At 36.2% G+C, this 24,431-nt stretch overlaps 4 protein-coding genes across 10 annotated transcripts; 2 read left to right on the top strand and 2 right to left on the bottom strand.

The window, feature by feature from the left end:
* Window positions 1-59: 59 nt before the first annotated feature.
* Window positions 60-5,334, bottom strand: LOC142533481 (ACT domain-containing protein ACR12-like). 2 transcript variants are annotated; one of them, XM_075640278.1, is made up of 10 exons: window positions 5,208-5,334; window positions 4,514-4,577; window positions 2,674-2,796; window positions 2,268-2,362; window positions 1,942-2,026; window positions 1,728-1,787; window positions 1,271-1,326; window positions 917-1,019; window positions 724-792; window positions 60-271 (listed from the first exon to the last, which is right to left on the bottom strand). In XM_075640278.1, exons 1-10 carry the CDS (start codon window positions 5,252-5,254, stop codon window positions 209-211), a joined length of 765 nt encoding a protein of 254 aa, XP_075496393.1. In that variant the 5' UTR covers window positions 5,255-5,334; the 3' UTR covers window positions 60-208. The 2 variants fall into 2 exon arrangements, with proteins under 2 accessions (XP_075496393.1, XP_075496392.1); XM_075640277.1 differs by having other exon boundaries at window positions 5,109-5,332.
* Window positions 5,335-7,179: 1,845 nt separating this feature from the next.
* LOC142533892 (uncharacterized) lies at window positions 7,180-15,659 on the top strand. 6 transcript variants are annotated; one of them, XM_075640815.1, is made up of 17 exons: window positions 7,206-7,375; window positions 7,452-7,492; window positions 7,933-8,432; window positions 8,796-9,036; window positions 9,544-9,821; window positions 9,988-10,146; window positions 10,329-11,090; window positions 11,185-11,276; window positions 11,688-11,750; window positions 11,837-11,925; window positions 12,012-12,086; window positions 12,367-13,014; window positions 13,254-13,328; window positions 13,491-13,561; window positions 13,672-13,729; window positions 14,301-14,514; window positions 14,715-15,659. In XM_075640815.1, exons 3-17 carry the CDS (start codon window positions 8,020-8,022, stop codon window positions 15,377-15,379), a joined length of 3,903 nt encoding a protein of 1,300 aa, XP_075496930.1. In that variant the 5' UTR covers window positions 7,206-7,375; window positions 7,452-7,492; window positions 7,933-8,019; the 3' UTR covers window positions 15,380-15,659. The 6 variants fall into 6 exon arrangements, with proteins under 6 accessions (XP_075496932.1, XP_075496930.1, XP_075496931.1 ...); XM_075640818.1 differs by having other exon boundaries at window positions 7,217-7,324; XM_075640817.1 differs by lacking the exon at window positions 7,452-7,492 and having other exon boundaries at window positions 7,180-7,324.
* Window positions 15,660-18,232: 2,573 nt separating this feature from the next.
* On the bottom strand, window positions 18,233-22,065 carry LOC142532777 (uncharacterized). Its single transcript, XM_075639223.1, has 5 exons — window positions 21,783-22,065; window positions 21,309-21,441; window positions 19,603-19,847; window positions 18,926-19,097; window positions 18,233-18,600 (listed from the first exon to the last, which is right to left on the bottom strand). The coding sequence occupies exons 1-5, from the start codon at window positions 21,902-21,904 to the stop codon at window positions 18,349-18,351; spliced, it is 924 nt and encodes a 307-aa protein (XP_075495338.1). The 5' UTR covers window positions 21,905-22,065; the 3' UTR covers window positions 18,233-18,348.
* A 155-nt stretch (window positions 22,066-22,220) lies between these two features.
* Window positions 22,221-24,030, top strand: LOC142532778 (uncharacterized). Its single transcript, XM_075639224.1, has 2 exons — window positions 22,221-22,938; window positions 23,613-24,030. Exons 1-2 carry the CDS (start codon window positions 22,395-22,397, stop codon window positions 23,795-23,797), a joined length of 729 nt encoding a protein of 242 aa, XP_075495339.1. The 5' UTR covers window positions 22,221-22,394; the 3' UTR covers window positions 23,798-24,030.
* Window positions 24,031-24,431: the final 401 nt, after the last annotated feature.

Genomic DNA, 24,431 nt, shown 5'->3' with positions numbered 1-24,431 from the left:
TTTTCCATTATCTTGATATAACTCAAACTCAGATAATTAAAATAAAACACACACAATAATGACAGGAAACTCTTATTACACCCACAGCAAAGTTGTATCTATCATACAAGAAAGGCTTTTCTTCCATAAATAACATTAATAACTGAAACAGGAACAATCAACCACAAGTCCCAACCAACACAACAATGAGTTCATGGAATAGTGCTATTCAGTAGCTCTCCTCATCGGTTTCTGGCCGCCGCAGGTAGTAACGCAGGCAATTCACAAGAACCTGCAAGTTCAAATCATATTTTGTTATTGATGCAACGATGGCACGATTGAGAAGACCGAGAAAAAACAAGAAAACGGAAAGAAATCGAAACCATTTGATCCATTCACTACTTATTTATTTAGTTATGTAGGTAAAAGGTGGACACTGCTCATCATGGTTTTTTCTATATTATAATTATAATATTGAGCTCTCCAAGCAATCAAGCACCTCGGGCCATGGAGCTTGTATATATGAGAATCTATACAATTTGCTGCTCTAGAGACACTGTTGCATCCTTCCACGTTTCACAAAAATTATTGTCTCAAGTTGCCAAATGAATTCATTACGTAATCTTGTAAGGCCTTTCATACTTGTCACGCAAGGATCGCCCCTTCCGACAAGGATTTGGACAAAAAATGCACAAATTGCCTATGTAAAAATACCAGCAAGTAGAAGAAAGTAAATTCGATTACCTGAGACAAAGAACTGTTCAATGCTGCTCCTCGATAGTTGACATGAAACCTGTCCTTGGCGACCAATCCCTATATGGTTTTTACACCAAGAACTGAGTATATGTAGCTAGCGACAAAAAAAGAAGGAAACTAGTTGTGCAATTACGCAAAAAATAAGCTTATCGGAGTGATCCACACAGAGAAAGAGGCTTACCTCGGTGTCAATCTCCGCTGATTCAACTGTTACATTGATATCTGACATTATTTTGATTATCTCTAACAGCCCAGGTCGATCCGCTGTTTCTACAGAGAGTAAGCTGAAAACACAACAAAAATGTCATTATCGCCAAGGCATCAGACAAAAGAGGGGTCAAAAAGTCGATAAATATAAAAGATATATATGTGTGTGTGTGTGTGTGTATCATAAAAACTATGTTCCATCTGAACAAGTGGATTCCGAACCAAACTAACTTTCATTACAAATGTAGTTTATAGGCTTTTCGAGTTTCGATCTAATTAAAAACAAATATGATAATATTCGAGAAGTTGACCATGGGAACGATAATACCTCCTCCTAGGTCCATTTTCCTTAACATGTATATGAGTAGCAATTTCAACATCGATCTGCACCAAGAAAACAAAACCAAATTATAATTTGTCATTACTTGTTGAAAAATTAAGCTGTTCATTCTGTTCAAGTATATCAATATTGTATGTGAAAAAAATAGTAAACCGCTATTGTATAAAGAAAAAGTATACAGCTATTGTGCCTAGAAGTAATAGACGGTAGCTGCAGATAGGTCAAGATTATGATACCAGAATTCCCGATTAATAACAAATTTCTTCAAAACTTTAAAACGGAAACAAGTTGTGAAATTAAACCATTAGAAAAATAAACACTGCAGAAAATAAACATCAATAAAGCCCGACAATCGGGAAACATATGACAAACACATCCAGAAGAGGAATGCAGACAAACTGGAGAAGAAAATTGAAACAAGAACTGATATTTTGTTTGACTTCACCTTTTTTTCCGGGGGTTTTACTCCAAAAGCTTCACCCATAGCAAGCCGTTCACTTGATTCCTATGATGACAAAAAAGTTTCAGGTAAAGACTCAACGCCATATGAACATGGCAATTAATTTTCTTAGATCAGACAAAAAAATCTCCACAACCGTAAATATGGCCTGAAAACAGTAGATGTTTATCCAATATTTGAATCACTTATATGAAAATACCGGATGATACTTGAGAAGGTTGTTGATGATGGTCAAGCGAATCATTTCCAAGACATCAGGATCTTCAACTTTACGTCCCGTGGATCTGAATAATATAATAAACATTATAATTATGAACAACTCAAACAGTAAAGAGACAACTTTTGAGAGATCATAACATCTCATAAAATAAAAGGTACAGATAAAACAAGATCGGGGGGGGGGGGGGGGGGGGGGGGCAAATTCTGGATCAACAAGATTCAAGAAATTGATATTCTATATAACTAGTAATTGCAAATCACTTACTAGTAGAACAACAAAAATGCATAATGCAAAACCATACTCACAGTCGTGTGATAAAAAATTTAGTTTGTGTGACAGAGTTCTCAGTAGTGACAGTTCCCTTTAAAACATCCAAGCCTAAGTCCTTAAGTGCCTTCATCTGCAGCAATAAATAAAGGTTGCTTGATGGCAAACTTTCAACTAGAAGGTATAATAGACTTACCAAGTAACGTTAATGTGTTATACATAAAGACAGAAAATTAAACGAGCTGATATACAAGTCAGCATGAAAGCAACACTGATATTGAACAGAAAAAAACTTAGAGATTGGGTCGACAATAAAGAGAAAGAAATATGTACTCCGTGAACAAAAATGAGAAGCCAGTCTCTTAACTGCCTCATCTCAAAGTATTGTGCACACAAGTGAATTTTTAGAAAAGCCCAGAAATAAAGAAGTGGAAACAAAATTACCGTGTCAGGAAGAGCACCAAGGCGATCTCCAAAGCTAAGTTGCACAATAGTTGCATCAGGATCAGTATCTTGATCTATCAAGACGATTGGCATTGGAACATAATCAGTCTCTGGCCCAGAATTCTGTGGCGAATTGTTTTTTCAATGTCAAATTTCTTGAATTTGAAGAAACAAATATATTTTGCCATAAGTTAAATGTACCAATATAAGGAACATGCGAAAATTGCATATAATAATTTTACAAATCGCGACAACAGTAAGTGACTGATCACATTGCTCAATAATAAATAACTAAATCGCAATTTTAGTGTCCCAAATTTCCTTCTTCAAAAATTATTTCAACAAAGAAGTTCAATTCCAAATGAACTGCTGGGCTACAAAGCTTACAACAAGGTGTGAGTGTAATTCCACCAAAAAGCTCAAAAGATAAATAATACTCTACTACGTAAAATAGTTGAATTGCCCGGAGTATGTAGCTCAAATTTGAACATTCATTTAGTTGTACGCTGTGTCGTGGTCCTGATGATTATCAGGTCAAGCAAAAACAAGATCAAAGCTTTAGGGCGGTATCATAATCAAGGTCTTTACTTGTCTACTCTAGTTTGCACTTTTCACTGACACTAATAACTTATTTGAGAATGACCAATTCACTATCAAAATTCTAAACCAAAATAATTCCCTGTTAAGGAACATTTATATTTCTTCTCTACCATGTAAAATCTAGGACCTTCAAGAGTCTCCCCATTGTTAGAGGTGGATTAGTAAGCATATATCATGCACCATGAACTGGTACATCTTCTTCACTCATTTGAGTAAGATGTTTTAGTGTCAAACTAAAGATCCATCAAAAGCAATAAATAATCAATTTTGTGATCCTTGACTGTTTCCAGCAGGAGCCATAAGTACAATTTAACCATGCAAATATATCCAGTCATCCATTCTAGGATACTGGCAAATTTTCATGCTTTTCTATCCCATTTAATTGTTCAAGTTTGAAATCGCCGATTTCCTCAGTTTTTTGAGTTCAAAGCAAGCCTAGTACTCAATATTGAATTAAGAAACAGACGATGCCTGCATAACATGAGATTATGCTACAGGCAATATAATGCTTTCACATTTAAAGTCGTCTCAATCTCAACAAACAAAATAGGCGATATATTTATTCAAGGTGCCAGGAATGTGTGGCCCTCGATTATCCACATATGAATAACATAAAGATAAGTAAAACCGGGCAATGTGTAAACACACTGACCAATTTTCATTTGACTGAGTATGGAAAACATTAATTCCGTGCATTTCAAATTTATCCTGCTAAACTTCTTATTAAATCCATGGATCATTCAGAAAAACTTGAAAGTCTTTCCTTGAAAATGTCATCTGGAGTAAAGCCTATTTCCCTCTTTTACATGAAGGTAAAAAATTGATACCCAAAACACAAGTAGCAGATAGAAATTTAATCACCAAGTCCAGAAATAACTGTACAAGTTTAACCAGTTAGAGTAATTTAATGATATAAATCTGAAAGGCTCAAGTTACACAGTAGATACCCAAATTCAGTTTTAGCAGGACAGCATAAAAATTGTAAAGGATAACATTTTGGTCCCACAACCCGCTTCTCTCTTTATTAAGAAAATCATTCATGCATCACATCCAAAACTCCATCAAGTATTTTCAGCTCAAGAAATCAAAGAACAATAGAGTTTACTAGAAAGTCTTTAAAAGCTAACAGAGACAAATTGATTCAAAGCATATCAATTTCCCGAAAATGAAACTACAGATCACCATTTCCGAAACTCAAGCGCATTAGAAACGCAAAAAATTGCAAGAGAGACTAACTCACCAAAGAAAATGAACTTGAACTTATTGAGTTTACTCCATCAACAGAGGCACACATCATAACATTCCTACATGCAAGTTCAAGCAAGTCAAATTGAATAGCATATGGGTAATGCCTGGAAAAATCAATTTCGGAATGAAATCAACGCAAAATTTTGAACTTTTCCCCCCAAAATTAACGCTGATCGCCCCCGTGGCTGCCCTAAGTATCCATACATTCGCATAAAATATCGATAAATGTCAAGAATAAGCCATTTTTTAAGACAAGAGACATCATTTATCAATAATCAAACTAAGACGACGAAACGCTTTTGACCAAAAATAAAAAAAAATAAAGCTCAGAAATCAAAAGGATTGAATCAGAACCCACATCCTAAAATCATAATAACACCAATCAGTACTGCGACAGATTTTTTAAAAATGAATTTAATATACAAATGATCGGGCCATGAAAAAGCACAACCATTTGCTAGCAACTAAACGTGCCAGGAAACTCAGTAAGCCAAAAAATCAACTCGCACACAATTTTTTTTTCCAAAAAAAAGCCCATAAATCATAAGATTTAGCTAACATCCGCTGATAACTATATCTCACTATACTTGTTGCTCGTTGAATCGATTCTCGGGGAAACCAATAAGTAAAGATGAGATTTTGTGGTGGGAAAACTCTTAACAGCAGAAAAATCTGAAGGTCTCAACCGGATTGAAGTGAAAGATGAAGTGAGGTAAGCATTAGCCATCGCCATTGATGCTGCAGAAGAACTGATGAGCACATGTTTTGTTTGTTGAGGATGGATAATTTGACTTGTGTGGGCTTTGTGGGCATTTCCACGTCATATGAGGCAACTTTTTTTATTTGTTCACGGTAATAATAATTGAAGTTTTAATATTTTTTAAGTCCTCGATTCATAGTTTTTTTTTTAAAAAAAGAAAATTATCCTTTTAACGATAATTATTTTCTTCTTTCACTTTAGAATAATCAAGGTTGGTGATACCCGGGAGGCCCGGATCATGGGTACCGGATGATACTGGATCATGAATGACGACTGCCCGAGATATCATCTCCCCGGGTTTTCAGACGAGTTCCCGGGTGATGGTTCTTTATCCGGATTATCTCGATAATAGCACTTCACTCGAGTGCACAAGTATGAGATACATTATCTTGATAATCATTATTGACAAAATCGAACGGATTTGACAAGGCAAAAAAGGACAGTTTGGTGTGTCAAAAAAGCAGGTTATGTGAAACCATCTTGCCATAATTAGTAAGTGAGTACTGAAAACAAGGTTATCATTGACTTTCTTTTTATAAATATCAAGTTTGTTTAAACATTAAGGGATTCATTCATATATATTCTGCCCCCATCATTTACTCTCTAAAAGACACCATTAATACATCATTTATCCTCACTATATTGATTTTCTTTATTCACCAGCTGACTTTAGTGTCGGAGTGGTCACGTCGGACATCCTTCTGGAGCCCATTCACGTGGTTATCTTCGTGTTTGCATATCAGTACCAGATTTTCTCGCGAGCAAGATATCTGGTTTTGATACATCTCGTGTGCTCTCATATCTCATCATTTTCGTAACTCGGCCCGGTGAAATTGCTCACGCATATTATACCCATTTTTACTCGGTCACATCATAGGTCATGATGAATTCAAATAGTAAACACCCTCGTTGTGTATGGAAAATGGAATCAACCGCTGGTGCAATCCATATACCAGTCCCACATTGAGCAAAATTTTTTTGGATATCCCACTCACCTCTTCCAACAATCCGATTCGAGATTCTGGGATTGATTCAAATGATTTTTGTTAGAGATGGTTACGAGGTCGAGATTGGAAGCTACTACCCATATTATTGTTAAGAATTGCATTTTATAAGCCGGTGAAAATTCTTTTGGACTATCACAATCTCACCTAAAGTTAAAGTGTTCTTGTGGAGAGTGTTTCATAATATTATCCATACAAAAGCGAACCTGATCGCTCACCATGTCCTGGCACGAGGCACCTGCCCATTATGCCAATATGGCTGTGACTCAACATGTCATGCGTTGTTTGGAGTCTCGTGATCAAACCTTGATGGAAGAAAACGATATTATAACCAATTTTTAAACAAGTTAGACATTTCGCTATTATCGATGTATTTCTTTGGTTGAAACATGAGGTGCGTAGAAAAGATTTCGAGAAGTTTGTGATGTGTACCTGGGGCACTTGGTATGAAAGGCTATGACTATTGCATGGGACATATGGAGATTCAAAGAGAATCTTGTTTGAATGGTGCATTTCTTTACTAGATGAGTTTCAGAACGCTCGTAATTCGTTGAACACATCTCCTCGTCTTTTAGCCATCGCTATTGCGCCAGATTGGACAGTTCCTTCGTTTAACCAATTTAGATTTGATGTAGATACAACGTATAACGAGAATTCTAGTAACTATATGATTGGAGATGTCATGCGTAGTCATGAAAGCATATAGTGCTAACTTTCGGGAAGAAGATTGATAAGCATCATTCGATTGTATTTGCAGAACTTGTAGCAGTCATACATAGAGGAATGGTGCACGAACGCATGTTGCAAGTCCATGCCATTATTTTGGAAATCAGGACTACGAATATTAATGTACTTGTAATATTTTTCGATATTTAACAACTTACCCCCGTAGTTTTTCTATTTTCCATTCAGCGGCGCAAGAGTCGTCAGAGCAGAAACAAAGATTAAAGGCTCAGTACGCGCTTTTGCAGTCTCTCTCTAGATTTTACCATCTTCCTGTATTCTCTCTCTTCGATCCCACCTCGATCGATGAATGCAGGTTAATATCTTGACAATTCTCGTAGTCGGCGTGATAGAGTTGTGCTATGAGGTGCGTAATAAGTTCAAAATTTGGAGGAAAGGGGGATTTATGGATAAACCCTAGTTTTTTGCTTTGCTTGATGTAGTGTTTTTGAGTTTTGGAATGAACAGTGGAAGTGTCTGACGGGTATGATTTGCGTTATTTATACCTTTAATTTGAGTTTTATTTGCTGAATTCGATGAATTCTCGTTTTTTTCCATGGCTGATTTTACTTGGAAATGTTGTGCTCAATGCTGTAGTTTATCGGATGGTTATTATTAATTTATGGTTTTTGTTTTATCTTTACTTGTGTTTGTGATTAATCAAGAGTTTATGTTCTCTCATGAGGAGCCTGTTCAGTTCGTTGTGTGAATTGATGGATATTCCTAATGAATGATGGTTGTCATATGTCTTACTTGTTGTGAAGGCGTGAAGCCTGGGGAAAATTCAGATGATAAGAGGACTTTTTATTGCACCATATACGGGATATGGTTGTCAGTTTGTTAAAGAAAAATTTTCCACCCCGTTGATAGAAGATGGGTTACGATTTATGTCTGATTTGGCTGCTTATATGGCTTGTTTGTTAGGTCTTATGAGTTTGTGGCGGCATAAACAGCAGACAAATATTGTTGAAGAGAAAGGATTCTACAAATGTGGAATATAACATTCTAATAATGGCTGGACATGCTAGATATGAATTGACATCAGCAAGCCCTGACTCCAGTTTTTCAGGGAACTACCAAAATGGTCAGAGAAGTTACTCGGGTCCCACTCTGGATAGGCCTTCAAGCTTCAGGGAAAACGCCGAGAGTAGGATGTTTGGTTTTGGGAAGGCAACTCCTAGAGGGAGTGCTACATCTTCAGACATGCCTACACTATCTCAATGCCTGATGTTGGATCCAGTTGTCATTGGAGATAAAAAAAATGCACATTCTGTTGAGTTAAGGAGGGTTCTTGGTTTTTCTGTCGGGAGCAGTTCCGAAGACAATTCTTTTGGTGCTGCTTATCCGAAGAATTTACCTCCATTGGCTGTGGAGGAATTAAAACGACTGAGAACAAATGTTGCAGATTCTTGTGTTAAAGCCAGGTTAATTTCTAACATAATATTTATTATCTTGATTCTTGAGAACGGATGAAGACTTGAATTTTTGGGTCAGTTTCAGTCGAATTTTCTGCCACGTCCATGTCTTTTTTGTTGTCATATAGATGAAAATACCGTCAAATGGTTAAATCTGTTCAGAACATGCGTATTTATATCTTTTGTGTCACTGTACTGGAAATTTCACACTAGAACACTAAATAACATTTGCTGCAAGGGGTATGCTTGAAATGCGTTTACGAAATCTAGACAGTTGCTTAGGTCATTATTTTTTTCTACGAAATCTAGACAGTTGATTTGGTCATTATTCTTGTTATTTTTAAACTGAAATATTACCTTTTGTTTGGGTAGTTGTAGAGCAAAGAGGTTGGATGAGCATCTGAATAAATTATACAAATATTTTGATGCTATGACCTCTAAGAAGCAGCAGCGTGTTGAACTGATGACCAATGAACGATCAAATGGTTCAAATTTGAAGATTGGATCCCAGATGCATCGAAATTCATCAGATCTTGGAAATCAGAAATTAGATGATCGGTCTAATAATGTTGTTCTTAACAAGCGCATGCGGTCATCAGTTACGGAAACCCGGGTGTGTGATAATCGTGCATGCTAGTTTTTATAGAATTTTCTAGTTAAGATGATATTTTTTTTTAACAGAACACTTGAATCTTTGTCTTGACAACTCTCGATGGCAATGCCTATTTGTCACAGAGCATATTTATAAGGGTTAAAAACAACTTTTTTGGTGGGAAGAGTATGCCACTATTTTACGTTGTTTAGCTCATCTCATCTCAGAGATTTATGCCTTTCTTCCTCTTGAGATGTATTCTAACATTAGCCATGGAAATTTTATTTCAGTTTTTGCTTGAATCTGTGGCAGACATTTCTATGCAGGAAAACCATCCAAGAAATGCTCAAAAGGAAAAAGAAAGAAAAAAATCCATGCAGAAAGTAGTATCATGTTTTCTTCTGACATTGCTTTACCTCATAAATGTTTTTCTTATGTTTCAGCGGTTATGAATTATGTTGCCGTGGACATAACATTTTCTGTTTTATTTAATTTGTCGAAATAGTGTAAGACTCTTCCCATTTTCAGGTTGAATCCCGAAATAATGGAGTACCACGATCATCTTTGGTGGCAAAAGAAAGAGAGCTTGTTAAATATAATAATGCAGATCCTGATATCGCTGAAGAAAAGATAAGGAGATTGCCTGCTAGTGGAGAAGGCTGGGACAAAAGAATGAAAAGGAAACGTTCAGTTGGTGCTGTATTCTCTAGATCCATTGACAGTGACGGGGAAGTGAAACGACCTATGCGTCATAAGCTTACAAGTGACTCTGGTCTGCAGGTCTCTGATTCTAATATTGGTTTCAGGTCAGTAATCGTTGGTGTGCTTATTCTGCCTGTTATTAGGTCAGCCCTGGTTTTCTCCTGTGAAATGAATATTTCTGACTCGAGGCATGATTTCTTTAAAGAATTCCTTTTGTATCTATTATTTACTTTTAGTGTCTAAAGTTTTATCCTGGAAACTTACTTCCAGATCTGGGGCGTCTAGTGGCGGTAAGAAAGTGGATTCTACATCTCCTGCTGTCTCTAATGCTCGGGCAACAATTAAAAATGATCAAGAAAAATCTGCACTCTCAAAGGATTTTTCCATTGGACAAAATAAGGAGCGACCCTTTGGGAAAGGAAATTTAAAGTATGCGTGTTTCATTTTTTTTATAATTCAGGAAATTATTGGACGTACCTGTTTTAATAGCTGGTTTGTCTCTAGGAAATCCCCTATTTTTCTGTCACTTGATTAGTGAATGGTTTTGATGTTGTTTCTTTTCCTTGAACCGGATGTTTCACACTGGTGCATCTTCTGGATCATTCTATTAGGTTGAACAATCGTGAGGACAACAACACTAATTGTCCTAGTCCAATAGTTAAAGGAAAGGCTGCTAGAGCGCCGCGAAGTGGCTCCACTATTTCAACTAACTCTGCTTCTAACATACCTCGTGTGCTCGGAACTTTGGAGAGTTGGGAACAACCCCAGGGTGTAAGCAAGGCCCCTTCAGTTGCTGGGGTTAACAATCGCAAGCGTGCTATGCCTGCAGGATCGTCTTCTCCACCTATTACTCAATGGGGTGGTCAGAGACCAAATAAGATTTCTCGAACGAGGAGGACTAACCTTATGCCTGTGAACCACGATGAAGTGCAGATACCGTTCGAAGCATGTTCTCCTTCAAGTTTTGGTCCTCGTTTAAGCACTGCAGCGACCAATCTCTCCAAGAGTGCATCGAATGTAAACCAAAATTTTAAAGCTAAACCTGAAAGTGTTCTGTCTCCTTCCAGATTGTCTGACAGTGAAGAATCTGGTGCTGTTGAAAACAGAGATAAAGAGAGAGGTATTGGGAATGGAGGCATGGAGGAAAAGGCTGCAAATGCTGGTATGAATGTGACACCTTCTGTAATTCCTGTGAAAAAGAACAAAAACATTGTCAAAAAAGAAATTGGTGATGGTGTGCGGAGGCAAGAGCGTAGTGGAAGGGTCTCAGCTTTTTCTAGGGAAAGCATTTCACCTCTGAGAGAGAAGGTGGATAATGTGATGCCAGTCAAGCCTCCGCGTAATGTGAGGTCTGGTTCTGACAAGAATGGAAGGTAACAAATGATTTTTATAGCACTGAAACTGACTTCTATGTATAAGGTTTCTAGTTTTTTCTTTCTCATGATGAATATTTCTGTACTTCCACAGCAAGTCAGGTCGTCGTTTGAAGAAGCTTGCAGATCGCAGAGGTTTCCCTCGTCTTGGCCATTTAGCAAATGGGGCCTCGCCTGATTATAGTGGTATACCTTAAAAGAATTTTCTTTAAACTTGATTCAATTTTAGCAAATATTTTTTTGCACCCTTCATATTATCAGTTGCAATCCAAGTTTTGATGGGAATAAGTCCACGTATCGGTCTCGTTGTCCATTTTTTTCTGCCTCTGTGGCTTTGTAAGGGATGTGCTGCTTGCTTATGTAAGCTCTAATGCCCTTGGTTTTTGGAGATTTGTGATTGTTTGCTGTTCTCTGCGTGGTTTTATGATTGCTGAGTCTCTAGAACAGGAATAGTCTGGAGCTAATTTAGTTTTTTTGGCGTCCGAGGTATTAAGTTTCAGCATCACTTACAAGCTTTTAGCTGAGAAAAGAGGGAGAAACAATTCGATTTGTTGATTAAAATTCTGAATTCCTAGTAACTAATGCATGACTTTTCAGGGGAATCTGAGGACGACCATGAGGAGCTTTTAGAAGCTGCAAATTTGTCTTACAATTCTAGCTGTATGTGCTATTTTTTTGGTTTCATACTGACATTAATTTTTCATGTCTACTGGAAGTTATTTACGGTCAATTTTTTCTTGATGCAGTGAATGCGTGTTCGAGTGAGTTCTGGAAGACCGTTGAGCCCTTGTTTGCTTCAATGAGTGAAGAGGAAAAATCCTACTTAATACTGCAGGTTTTGACTTTAATATTTTCATAGATTGTTCTGTTTTTGGTCTATGTTAATTCTGAAATTTTTTCTATTTTGTTTTGAACTACCAGGTGAAACTGGCTGAAGAGTCGTGTCGATGTCTGTCTCAAGACTGTTTTCATGGCAATAATTTTCCTGTGAGATTGGTTTGTAGTTGCAATATCTTATCTTATTTTACTTGCGCAACCTTATTCATGAATTTCTTCGGCGTGTTTCATTTTGCATTTTTCAATTGAATAATTCAGCGCATCCTCTTCAAAAGGAGATAAACAATTGTGCACTTGATTGAGCACTTTTTCTTGCACTAGCGGTCTTTGTCTATCTAATATGTTATGCTAGATCCTTGGAAAGAAAAATTAGTCCGAGTCTATGTAATTCTATGAATCTGCTTCATAGTGTTTAAAAAGCATACCACTCTTGTATCAGGATTGCTTTGGCCAAGATGAGATTTGTTCATCTGATGTCTTCTCTTGCGAAATAAGTAGACACATGAAGAAAGAAATTTGGTCGAAGGACTCATTGGATAAGGCAGAATTTGTACAACAATTTCAGAATTCCTCTTTATTTCAGTGTCCAAGTGAGCAGAAAGAATATGAGATTTCTACTCCATTTTATCAGAGGGTTCTATCTGCTTTAATTGTGGAAGTTGACATTGAAGGATGTGAAGAAACTGGATTTGGAAGACCTAGGAGTTCAATTAATGATACATGTCTCTTCATTGGCAGCGAAAGTAAACAAATGGATATGCTCGAATTCTGTGAGCCAATACTTGGTTCTCAAACTCAGAAAAATGGGAATCCACGTACTGTTTTTTCCTCTAACGGAAATAGAGATTTCAATAGTCGCCCTAGTGCTAGAGATCATCTCTGTAATGGCGAGCTGTTTCAAAAGGATGGTGAATATTTGCATTCAGAGATTGAAGTGTCGGTCAGATTCACAAGAGGCGATTATATTCCACCAAAATTTCCTGCAAATAATTGTAATGTTTTTCCCATTGATTGTGCATACAAGCAAATGTCCATTGATGAAAAGATTGTACTAGAATTGCAGAGCATCGGACTTCTGGAATCCATAGTAAGTCTACTATTTTGGGGGAATGTGGTGATTTATACTTTCATCTTCAAGTGAAAATGTCTGTGATACGTTTTCATTACCCTCCACCTACTTCTTCTGTTAGCGTTCATTGACTTCTCTGTATGAATTGCATAATTTGAAAGATATATACTGCAAATTTGAATTATGTGATGTATTTTGTTACGCTTTGAACTGGCATTTTTTCTAATATGCAATTCTTATTTGTTTCTATGTCGCAGCCTGATTTAGATGATAAAGAAGATGAGCCAATTAACCAGGATATTGTTCAGTTAGATAGGAGACTTCATGAGAAGGTCATCTTGCAGAAGACCATTTTGATAAATTCCCTTTTTTAGTGATTATGCCAAAGTTATTGCTTCGTCGGTTTTCTTTGTCATATGGATAATTATGTTGCAGCATTCATTTTCCATTAGTTACTGAGTTTGCATTTTTGCAATTTGTGCTCCATGCTTCAGAACGGAAAGAAGAAGACGTCCTTGGATAAAATATGCAAGGCTGTTCGAGAAGCCAAGAATGACGGAAGATGGTAAAATGCTATGTATTGAACTCCTTCATGAGCATTAGGTGTCACTAACGAGATAAAATAATGTTTGAATCATGTAATAAGACCTACATTTTTGTTGGTTATGCATGCAGTGAACCTGAGCAGGTTGCGATGGACAGACTTATTGAGTTGTCATACAAGAAACTTTTGGTGAGTGTTGATTACTTTGAGCCATTCCCTTGACTAGCCTCAAAGGACTTAAAGCTGTACTGACACGTACATTTTTCATTAAACTGCAATTTGTACAAGGTTTTTTAGTCATTTTGCTCTTTAGAAATATATATATGTTTTAGTTGATGGCATAGCACTTGAGCCTTTCCTTTGTTTTATCATAATTATAATTATAAAAGACTAAATGTACGCATTCTGGTTATTTCAGGAGAACCAATTGATCCAAATGTTGGTTCTCATATGTAAATAATAGTAAACTGCTGATTAGCGATCAAATGACTGTTATAGATAAACTTTTTACAATCATGTTCTGAGAAAATGCTATGCCTTGTTTCATCACATTCAATACTAGCATTTTCATGCCGTCGTTAAAAATATTGACAGTTTTGACTTTCACTCTATCATCATACTGGAAAGCTCAGTCTTTCATTTTGCTGTTCCAAATTGCCAGAAAATTCTCGAAGACACTTTCTGCAATAGTTCTTTTATTGTGAATTTCATAGCTTTTTTCCTAGATTAAAAGTGAATTTTATTTTGGAATGATTGGCAGGCTACCAAAGGAAGCTTTGCTTCTAAACATGGGATTGCTAAAGTGTCGAAACAATTTGCTTTGGCTTTTGTCAAGAGGTCCCTCGCAAGATGTCGGATGTTTGAAGATTCAGGCGCTAGCTGTTTTTCTGAGCCTCCGTTTCGAGAAATTATTCATGCTACTCCACCTCGGTCCAATGAAACAGAGCCCCTTTCTAACCTGGGAGTTGCCAAGGGTAAGTCGGCGCTTAAATATTTTACAACTTAGCATCAGACATTTTCGTAAAATAGTGCTGTGGCAAGTTGGTTATATGGATTTGCATTCCTTTTGTCTGTTCTCTGCTTGTATTTTTCTGAATTTTGTTTATGTCTAAAGAATGTTCTTTTAACATTGTTCTACGCTATTTAACAGACTATTCTTTTGATGGATATGCAGATGGTATTTCGTCGGATGCTTTTGCAACTTTGACTCATCAATCTGATCATGCATTTGCTAAAAAAGGGCCCATATCAAACAGAGGGAAGAAAAAAGAAGTATTGCTTGATGATGTTGTTGGGGGGGATGCCTTTAGAGCCACGCCTGCTCTTTGCAGTTTGGGTGGTGCGAAGGGCAAGAGAAGTGAAAGGGACAGAGATAGAGACACTTCAACCAGAAACACCGTCACCAAAGCTGGGCGGTCAACTATGGCCAGCTCTAAAGGTGACCGGAAAACAAAATTGAAGCCCAAGCAGAAAACTGCTCAACTTTGTACATCAGGTAATGGGTTTGTTAATAAACTCGCAGACCCCACAAATCCGATCTGTACCTCGGCCAGCGGTTCTGGTGACTCAGGCAACGATATTGGCAACAGGAAACGAGACGTTAGATTTAAATCGACAGGTAATATCCCCCCAAGTTCAGCAAAAGAAACAAAAGAATCAGCGGACGCCACAAACTTGTCATTAAATGATATCAACGGTATGGAGGATCTAGGCATTGATTCTGAGGTTGGTGTGCCACAGGATTTCAATTCTTGGTTCAGTTTGGATGAGGAAGTGGGCCAAGAACATGATTTTATTGGCCTACCGACTCCTATGGATGAGCTTGCAGATATATTTTGATTGTAGCATTGCCTTGTACAGCTTTTGCGTATATAGTTGACTGGCTAGCGGCGCCTTCTTTTTTTTTTTCGCTCGAGGAGTGGAGGGGGGGTAGAGTAGTGTATGGTGCAGTTTTTAAAATATGTCCTGGCCCAAATGGGCAGTTGTAATTATATAATTCTTTTTCTGTACCCTGCTAGAATGTTAGAATATCTTAGTTTTCCATTTATCCCTGACAGTTTTTTTGGGAATAAACATTATAACTCCTGTGGCATCTAATTAATCGTATATCATTTTTGTACTGATAATTTCTTATGTCCAAGGTTCAATATTGAAATAATTTCAGAAATTTTCCACATTGTTGACTTCCCCACACTCCGAGTGAAACCGGCATACAATGCGGGCCGAAGCATCTAGTTGTCGGGTTGGGTCGTTGGCTCCCCTATCATCAGGTCATAAACTTCTTTGACTTGTTACAATTTTTACTGTCCAATAACTAATTTGGTCTCAAGGGGAGGAATATTTAGTTACGCCAAAAAAAAGATTTTAGTTGTAAGATATCTAATGATCGGAAATAAGATTGACCGGTGATTCCGAAGGAATTGGAGATTTTTTCAATGATTTATGTTGTGTAATATCTATCTACAGGAGAACCAGGAACGGTTGTGGGTGACCGACACAATGTTTAAACAAGGGGCAAAATTGTAAAATAGAACTATACTAATAAAAGAAAAATTGGTGTGCGATCATTGTGTTGTGTGTGTGTGTATACGCATTAACGAATGCATGTTCATCTATATCTATGTATTCACAAACTTTCCACGGTATTCTAGTGATTTTTTTTATTTTTTTCAACTTCCCTCTTCTAATAAAACTAACATGAAGTACGTGCCAACTATATAATATATATACTAAAAATTAAAAATTTAATATATGAAATCAAATACAAAGTTAAATGAGATAATATTAGCAGTAGATGTCGAACAAAGTCAATCATCAAAGTTATAATTCTCGTATTTTGAAAATAAATAAATTATAATTATCATAGTCTATAATCTATCATATATATTTGCTGAAAAGTAAGTTAAATTAAAATGTGTGGTTATTAAATCCTTGAACTTATTGTTTATATTTTGGTCCTTGTTTGAATTTGTCGAAATCTCATACGAGTAGGTCTCTTGTGAGACAGGTCTCACGAATCTTTATCTGTGGGTGAGACGGATCAACTCTACCGATATTCACAATAAAAAAGTAATATTCTTAGCATATAAAGTAATACATTTTCATGGATGACCCAAATAAGAGATCCATCTCACAAAAAACGACCAGTGAGACCGTCTCGCACAAGTTTTTGTCATATCATATTTCTTGTACATTATTTACCATGAAACATTTTCCTGTTCAATTCCAATAAATAGATATAAACATTTATTATTCAAATAAACTCATACAATAATTGCTACATACAATTTTACAAAAGTCTCCTAGTAAATATATGTAATATAACTCAATGAAGACAACCTTACGTAACATTTCTCGGCAAATAGTTATTAATTGTTGATATCCTTCATATTAAAAACATATGATTGTAGGTATAAAAAAATCATATTATTGTAAAATTTTATGTACAATAATTATTTATTTAGTAATCGGTAAGAAAATTATAATAAAGCAAATGTTTTCTAAAATTACACAAGAACAATATATGATTAATTTTCGCCTTCCATTTTGTATAAGTGAGCATATTCCAAACTCTTCAATTCCCTTGGTGCATTTAGACTCGTAGCCATGTTCCATTATCCTAAATTTTATATTCCATTTTCCTGAGTTTTGGCACCCATTTTCCATCACATGTCCATGCAATTAATTTAAACAACGCACTTTTATATCTAGAATAGATATATCAATCTTATATGAGGTTAACTTCACAAATACAATGATGTTTTGAAAACTAATTAAATTATTGTGCTTAATGGGTTAAATTAAAAATATATATACACCAATTAAATGAATAAGCGACACATCGATTTCCACAAATTCAATATCTCAAATTTAATCCTAAATTTTCTACCCTTTTTCACTCAATTTTCATGCAATTAATACAAACAATACATAATTTTTGAGCAAAATAATAAAAACACAAAACAAAAAATTTGCCCATCATTCATAAAAATAATTAGATATTGTATTTTCTCACCATCTTTCTGTCATTTTAAATTCATATTTATTTCAATTTATGTTTTCAACTAAAATAGTTTATTCAACAAATTTTTTCTTCACACTTTGAATTAAAAAAAAAAAATTTCTTTGACATACAGAATTTTGTTGAGATCAAACGCTTACCACTAGTCCAAAAACTATAGTTGTTAGCCTATACGCAACTTTATTTTTCTTATAATCGTGGCAACACAGAATGCACATACTTGGACGCTAATGAGTCGAGCTTTTAGGCCATGAGTCTAGAGAGGTGCGTGACTATTGATGGAGCTGTCTCATTTCCTTTAGAGATCAATGTTACACTTTTTCTTTAGCCGGTCATGTCCCTAACAGAGAAAATATCATTCGTTAAGATCCGACATCACTCTTTTATGACTCACCAAGTCAACTAGATCAAGCGACGCAACGTAACAGTTTGATGCACGAAAACTTCCCAAAAAATCACTCATCCCAATATTACTTTCATTCATCCATGACCATGCTTAAGCCGACAAACTTTATTTTGCACATGTGTTTCGCATGCATTGGTAATAGTGATTTAATATGTTAGTCTTTTATTTTCCAATTTCGAATATGATTGTAGTTATTTTTGAGGTAACAATGACAAATATGTTAAAGGTAACTCTCCAATTCCCAAGTCTTTTATGATCTAGCAGATATATATGATCATTATGTTATATTTCACAACCATTACATATGTTTTTGGACAGTCCATGTTGCAGCGTTTGCCTTCATAGACTATTATACAATAGATATGTCAGACAAAATCATACTTATAACTCTGAAAACCTGGCTTCCTCCTCATAGTCACCAGTTTTGAATTCAAGATGGTTTCTGGATAAATCAAGAGATAACCTGTCCAGCTTACGCTGAACCGGTACAAGATCCTCGACAGTCAAAAATATGAAACTCGAATTTGGAAGATGGAGCCCCATGTTGTACACGTCCTTGTCGAATTCAGTCTGTTTTAGCGTGCTCTTGTAACTAGAGATGGCAGTTCTTGGATGGCCTCTGGCAATGGATAACTATAGCAAGAAATGAAACGCCCCTTGATCAAGAACCAATCAATATGGTTTGACAATAAAATCAAAAACTTCGCAGTATAGACCAACTAGTGAACATAGAAAGGACTATTAAAAAATCCGAAAAAAATCGACAAACTCATTAGATCATGCAGCCTGAGGTTTGTTACCTGACGCAGATAAATTATTGTAATAAAAGAACTCGGAAAAAACTATATCTTTTCAGCAAAAAGGGACTGGTACTACATATTAATTTATCTAGAAAAGAATACCACCTTCTATAATTTTGAATTGAAAATAAAAGTAATGGGAAACTCTGAAAACTAACCGAATGTAGTTGGTCCAGTTCTAGAAGCCAGAATTTCCAATCTTTCAACTCTATTCCCGCAACTTTGGCAGATATGTTTTTCCAACCCGTGTGGTGGAATTCAACATCATCCAACCTGTAACCTACACCAGTACCTAAGGCCTTGACATAAGCTTCTTTCAGACACCAATATCTGCAAAATTGACAACTTCACAGTGAAAAGGGTTTCATTTTCTGAGTGTCATCCTTTTGATTACTGAAGAAAGAGGCACGATAGCAATAATTTCACCCGCCGTCATGTTTAATTACTTATGTGCGACAATAACTGCTGCATAGCATTAGGGTTACTGATGATTTGAACAATTTATCATCGCCATTATGGATTTCGGTACAACACCAAATACTCAGGTCCTACAATTTAATTGTTTGCTAGACATGCTTTCACATCTCAATGTTTCACAATTGGATTCCAAATTCTCTTCATATCAATTAGATTGAAGGAAAACAGAAGGTGATACCAAATGGGAATGATTAGATGTTAAAGTTCCATGATTATAATTTATTTATCCAAAGAAGTATCTCAATGTTGAATGGTTTATAAAGACAAAGATTGCTAAATAAAATAAACAAGTTGTTACTACTTACTACACTCCGGAAGTTTCAAATAACTCAAGGATTTGAAATTAAAATTAGCATACCTGTAAAATATTTTCAGCTTCTCATCCGAAGAACCACCACTGATAATATGATACCATTCTAAACTAGAAAAGTATGCAGAGAAGTTTTGAATGAACTCCTGAGCTGTTTCATTTGTAGGAATGGAATGAGAAACGATATCCAAACCCACAAGGCATAAAGGTTCTGATGCTATTGCAACGTAGTCGCCATGATGGGATGCATTAAAATTAAAATTTGGAAATCCAATCTCCGTGTTTTCACAAACCTAGCAAAAATAAATATTGAAACTTTATATACACACATTCACTTATGTATATATTTTAACATATTCATGTATTGTGGTGGTGAGTATGCATGATATCTTTCTGTTTACAAACGCAACAAAAAAAAAGACGAAAACCTTACCAACCAGTTCCTATTCATTCATGGAGAGATTCCCTTTTCAACAAATTACATTGAAAAGTTTAAATAAGCTCTCGTCCAGAATGATTATGGAAAGGAAAAATTACTAGGCCAGAATATCCAGCTCAAAACATCATGCCAAGACCTTGGAAAGGGTAAATGAATCCTATGATGATTCATTCAGCCTTTGAGCATTTCATCACACAATATAAGCTAAATATCCCACATTTCATGGAGAATAATAATAATGGATAGCTATTGGCTCTCTTTACACTCGGATTTCAGAAGGGGAAATGTCAGAGGCCCTTTCCAGATTTCAAGTTATCTTTTTCCGTAATCTTCTGATATCTCATTAGAGGTAACCACAAGAAAGCAGGAGCAGACCACTTCGAATAGGAGTGACAAGATGGCAGTTCACCTTGAGATTTCATGATAGTCCTTATGGCATTGAGAGATTTGAAATGACGTGGCGCTTATTAAAGTTGGTTTTCTAATTTTCCTAAGATGCACATCCTAGGAAAGCAACTCAAAGACCATGACATTTTTTTTGCGATCACTCTTCCATTCATTTTTCTCTTCTTCTTTTCGTCATATCAAAGAAAGATAGAGAATAAGAAGACCCAGATTGTAATAGATGAAATTAGTTGTATTCACGGCCAAGTAACTATGACATTTGCACCCACTATGATAGAAAGTTAGAAACTTTTCTTGACATGACTCAAACACCTCTTATATCATTTCATAATTCGTAAGTGATGAGACAAATCATAGAGCTAAGAGCCGAAAACACAAGCAGACCGAACAAAGAAAAGATGGCCTATTGGTGTGACTACTCAGACCCATTACAAGCCTTGGATTCAGTTAAATGAATCATACAGATTAGGATTGAACATGTACTATCAATGATATACTCGTAAGTTGGATAGTATTTTAAGAATAAAACTCTTAAATCACGAAAAAGGAGCTAGGAGGTCTTCAATGATGTGCAGCTTCCTCAATCTCCCTCAAAACAAATCATTCTATCAATTCTAGCCTTCTATTATAGCATTTCTTCTGATTCTCACTACCTTATTTATATAGGTGACACCATTTTTGTTTAGATTCCTCTTTTTTAAGATGCAAGTTTTTCCATTACCTAAACACAAATATTAATTATTATGATTTATCTCATTTTACCTTATATCATGATGCTAACTTGACTAAGTTAGCTTAACGTGTTATATCTTATCCTTAAACATCAATAGTATTATCCCCATCATGCACAGAAAATTGAAGCTTAGCACAATCCAGAAGTAACAATACTTTGATCAAGGCGTTAATATACCAAATAAGGTTTTCCCTCCACCGTGCGCAGAATGATGATTTCATCAAATGGGATCCCTAGTATTTGATGAACAAGGGCATACTGCAACAACCGGCTTACTAGAGCACGTTTTTTATCCTCCAATTTCACAAACCTGATAAATCAAAGAATCACCAACTAATCCATTGTCATCCTCTTAACATGAAATAAGAATCGTTCGACAGTTCATACTCCACTTACAAGATTTTCTTTTTACTCTCTGAACGACAAGAACAGGAGTTTTCTTTTTTTTAAATGGACAAAAACCAACAAAAAGGATCATGGCCGATTTAAGATTCTAGCTCATGGAGACTGAATGTATTTCAGAACAAACACGTCAAATTCGAAATTCTGTGTCCAAGGAGCCGCACACAGTAATCTCTTTACACAAAGCAAACTAGTTAAATAAACTGAGAAAATGGAAAAATTGAAACGCACACATGGCATAAAGATTACCTGTTGATGGAGGAGTGCTCATGCTGAGGAAGAAGGGAAATGAAAAAGGACAAGTGATTGACAGAAGGCTTCCACTTGGATATGTCAACAACCCATCTCTGAACCCCCTTTGCCACTTCCATTTTCTTGAATTCTCTATTTTTTAATAAAGAACTAACTGTTTGTGCGCACCTGATTTCACAGTTTATTACGTTCTTGTTTTTACCGGCAGAAGCTTTCAGTCTATATGGAGTTAGAGCCACAGACTAATGGGTCCTCTCGTGGGATTATTTCAGCTCCAGCGTTGAATCACGGTCCCTTTTCATCGGCAAATAAATACACGTAGATTTATAAATTCAGGGAAGAAAAGGTATTTCACGTGTAGTTTAGGGGGCAAAGTGCAATTCGCAATCATTTTTATAGGTAGATTTTGGGAAAAATCGCCGACCTCGATTACCTATTGGTGTGACAGCTCGAAGCGATCACAAAGTCTACCCCTTTGTTCGTTCTAATCTTTATCTGGGCGTTCGATGCTCACTCCGAATCGCCCTCTCCATTCCTGTTAACTCAAACATTACAGTTTTCAAGAAGAAAATTTTCCACGCACAATTGTCTATCGATTTAAGAAAAATAATGGGTGTCGGTATATCTTTCCTCATAGGCCTAAAGGCAGCAACTTTATTTATTTTATTTGCATCCCTTAGAAATTTCGGCTTCACTTTGGTATCAATACCAGTTTTGTATGCATCTTTAGTATCATTATTGGTTGCGATTGCTTCCCATCCCTCCATAAATCTACCGATGCTTCTAGGAAAAGGTTCAGATGGGAAGTTCCCAATTTGGTCTTTGGTTATGTTCAGTCCTTATTTATATTTCGTGAGAGCATTTTCGGCTGTTAGAAGATTTACTAGTAGAGAGGATCCGTACAGTAAGATCAGTGAAGGTCTGTATGTAGGAGGTTGGCCTTATTCACCAGATAAGTTGCCACCGGGTAATCTGGCTATAATTGATTGCACATGTGAGTTGCCCAGGAAAATGGAGGTTTCAGGGCATGCATATTTTTGCATTCCTACATGGGATACACGGTCGCCTCAGCCGGGCGATATTGAGTCTGCGGTGAAATGGGCTTGTCGAAAGATTGCTCAGAAAACTCCTATTTTTGTTCATTGCGCATATGGTATGATAGTAAGGGCCAGTTGTTAGAAATCATGAATTGCTAGTTCATTGAGAGTATTTTTCATTTTATTTCATATTACTTCATCATGATGTTTTCTGACTTCTGCTGGATTTGAACAATTAGCTTGTGGGTTGGTTTTGCTTTTTCAGCTTCGATACCCTGATAATACCCACCAAGAAAAAAAAGTACACAGTTCCGCCTGTGAATTGTATATGTTTCATGTTTTCTCTTCTCTAGGATATTGCAATAAGTTTAAAGAGAAAAGGTTTTTATCGCTTGTGCATAGAAAAAGATGGATAGACATAGCATGCTGGTTGTTTTAGGCTTTTTGAAAGTTGATTTGTTTTTAGAACGATACCAGAGTTTCTTCATTCAAATGAAAGATTAGGCTAGGCTTATGTTATATTCCAGAAAGACGGTGAACAGGCTTTCATTGATTCCAAAATTTGGTTTGAGCCTCTGCAATTATCTAACTTTTGGCCTGAATTATGACCAGTTCTTGTTCAGTTTTACCCCTCGGCACAAAATATTTATGCCTATCAAGGTTTTTTGCGTTTACTTCGAATGACATCATCATGTGAGCTTTGTTACCGTGGTGAATTAATTCTAGTCCAAAAGCTGAAAACATTTGCGCATCGATGAATTTGGTACTTATCATTTTTATCATGCTTTAGGACATGGACGAAGCGTTGCAGTAATGTGTGCTCTGTTGGTGGCTCTCGGCCTAGCAGAAGATTGGAAAAGCGCCGAAAAATTAATTCGTGAAAAAAGGCCTTGCATTCGTATTAATGCTCTTCACCGTGAGACCTTGGAAGAATGGTCGAAGCATAGGTTGTCACCATTGAAAAGAAATGGATAGTCTGGCATGAGTTCTGTGATTTTTTATTGTACTTCTTGACGATCTTGATTACACTGGTAAAGACACTTGAAGTGTGGAATTGTTTCTTCATTTTATTGTAAATTCGAACCTGAACTTCGCAAATGTTTGTGGAATGCCGTTGGAAAATTTGCTGATGATTCTTTCTCCGGGAGATGTATACTGGAAAAATGGTTCGAGTGTATTTGTGAGCCTTCTGCACTGGTTCTATATTATTCAATTCTCATGTGTGATGATACATCGTGTCTATATAATGTGACATCCCAAGTTTGGAAAATGAAACGTGCGTTGGTAACTTGGATTGGGCAAGATTTTCTCCAAATCAACGCATCAGATTAAAATCGATCAGCTGTAACAGAATGGAAGAGCAAGTATATACGTTTTATTCATCATCCGGACATCGTGATTTCTTGACATGAATCTCAAGCAGAAACAAAATATAGACATTCAAAACAAAGTTTAAACATACATTTGTTTTTGCTACAACACCAAAATATTGGTGATTTATTCCTATCCAGAAAACTTATCAAATTAGGACTCCATAGACCGATTTAGTTTCTTGAACTTAATTTCTGCTTGGTTTTTCTTCCCTCTAGCATGCGTGCTGTTCTACGTA

Source organism: Primulina tabacum, chromosome 18 (genome assembly GCF_025594145.1).
Source record: "Primulina tabacum isolate GXHZ01 chromosome 18, ASM2559414v2, whole genome shotgun sequence".
Classification (NCBI taxonomy): Eukaryota; Viridiplantae; Streptophyta; class Magnoliopsida; order Lamiales; family Gesneriaceae; genus Primulina; species Primulina tabacum.
Note: the sequence above shows the minus strand (reverse complement) of the source record. Positions and strands in the feature narration are given on the sequence as shown.

Coding starts and splice junctions, on each gene's coding strand:
- LOC142532777 (XM_075639223.1), bottom strand. CDS start 21,904: ATGGAAGTGGCAAAGGGGGTTCAGAGATGGGTTGTTGACATATCCAAG. Junction 21,442..21,782: donor GAGCACTCCTCCATCAACAG/GTAATCTTTATG, acceptor TTGATTTATCAG/GTTTGTGAAATTGGAGGATA. Junction 19,848..21,308: donor TGGAGGGAAAACCTTATTTG/GTATATTAACGC, acceptor TATTTTTGCTAG/GTTTGTGAAAACACGGAGAT.
- LOC142533892 (XM_075640817.1), top strand. CDS start 8,020: ATGGCTGGACATGCTAGATATGAATTGACATCAGCAAGCCCTGACTCC. Junction 11,091..11,184: donor GGTTCTGACAAGAATGGAAG/GTAACAAATGAT, acceptor GTACTTCCACAG/CAAGTCAGGTCGTCGTTTGA. Junction 13,329..13,490: donor ATAGGAGACTTCATGAGAAG/GTCATCTTGCAG, acceptor TCCATGCTTCAG/AACGGAAAGAAGAAGACGTC.
- LOC142532778 (XM_075639224.1), top strand. CDS start 22,395: ATGGGTGTCGGTATATCTTTCCTCATAGGCCTAAAGGCAGCAACTTTA. Junction 22,939..23,612: donor TTTTGTTCATTGCGCATATG/GTATGATAGTAA, acceptor ATCATGCTTTAG/GACATGGACGAAGCGTTGCA.
- LOC142533481 (XM_075640277.1), bottom strand. CDS start 5,254: ATGGCGATGGCTAATGCTTACCTCACTTCATCTTTCACTTCAATCCGG. Junction 4,578..5,108: donor ATCGATTCAACGAGCAACAA/GTATAGTGAGAT, acceptor ACTTGCATGTAG/GAATGTTATGATGTGTGCCT. Junction 2,797..4,513: donor GTTCAAGTTCATTTTCTTTG/GTGAGTTAGTCT, acceptor AATTCGCCACAG/AATTCTGGGCCAGAGACTGA.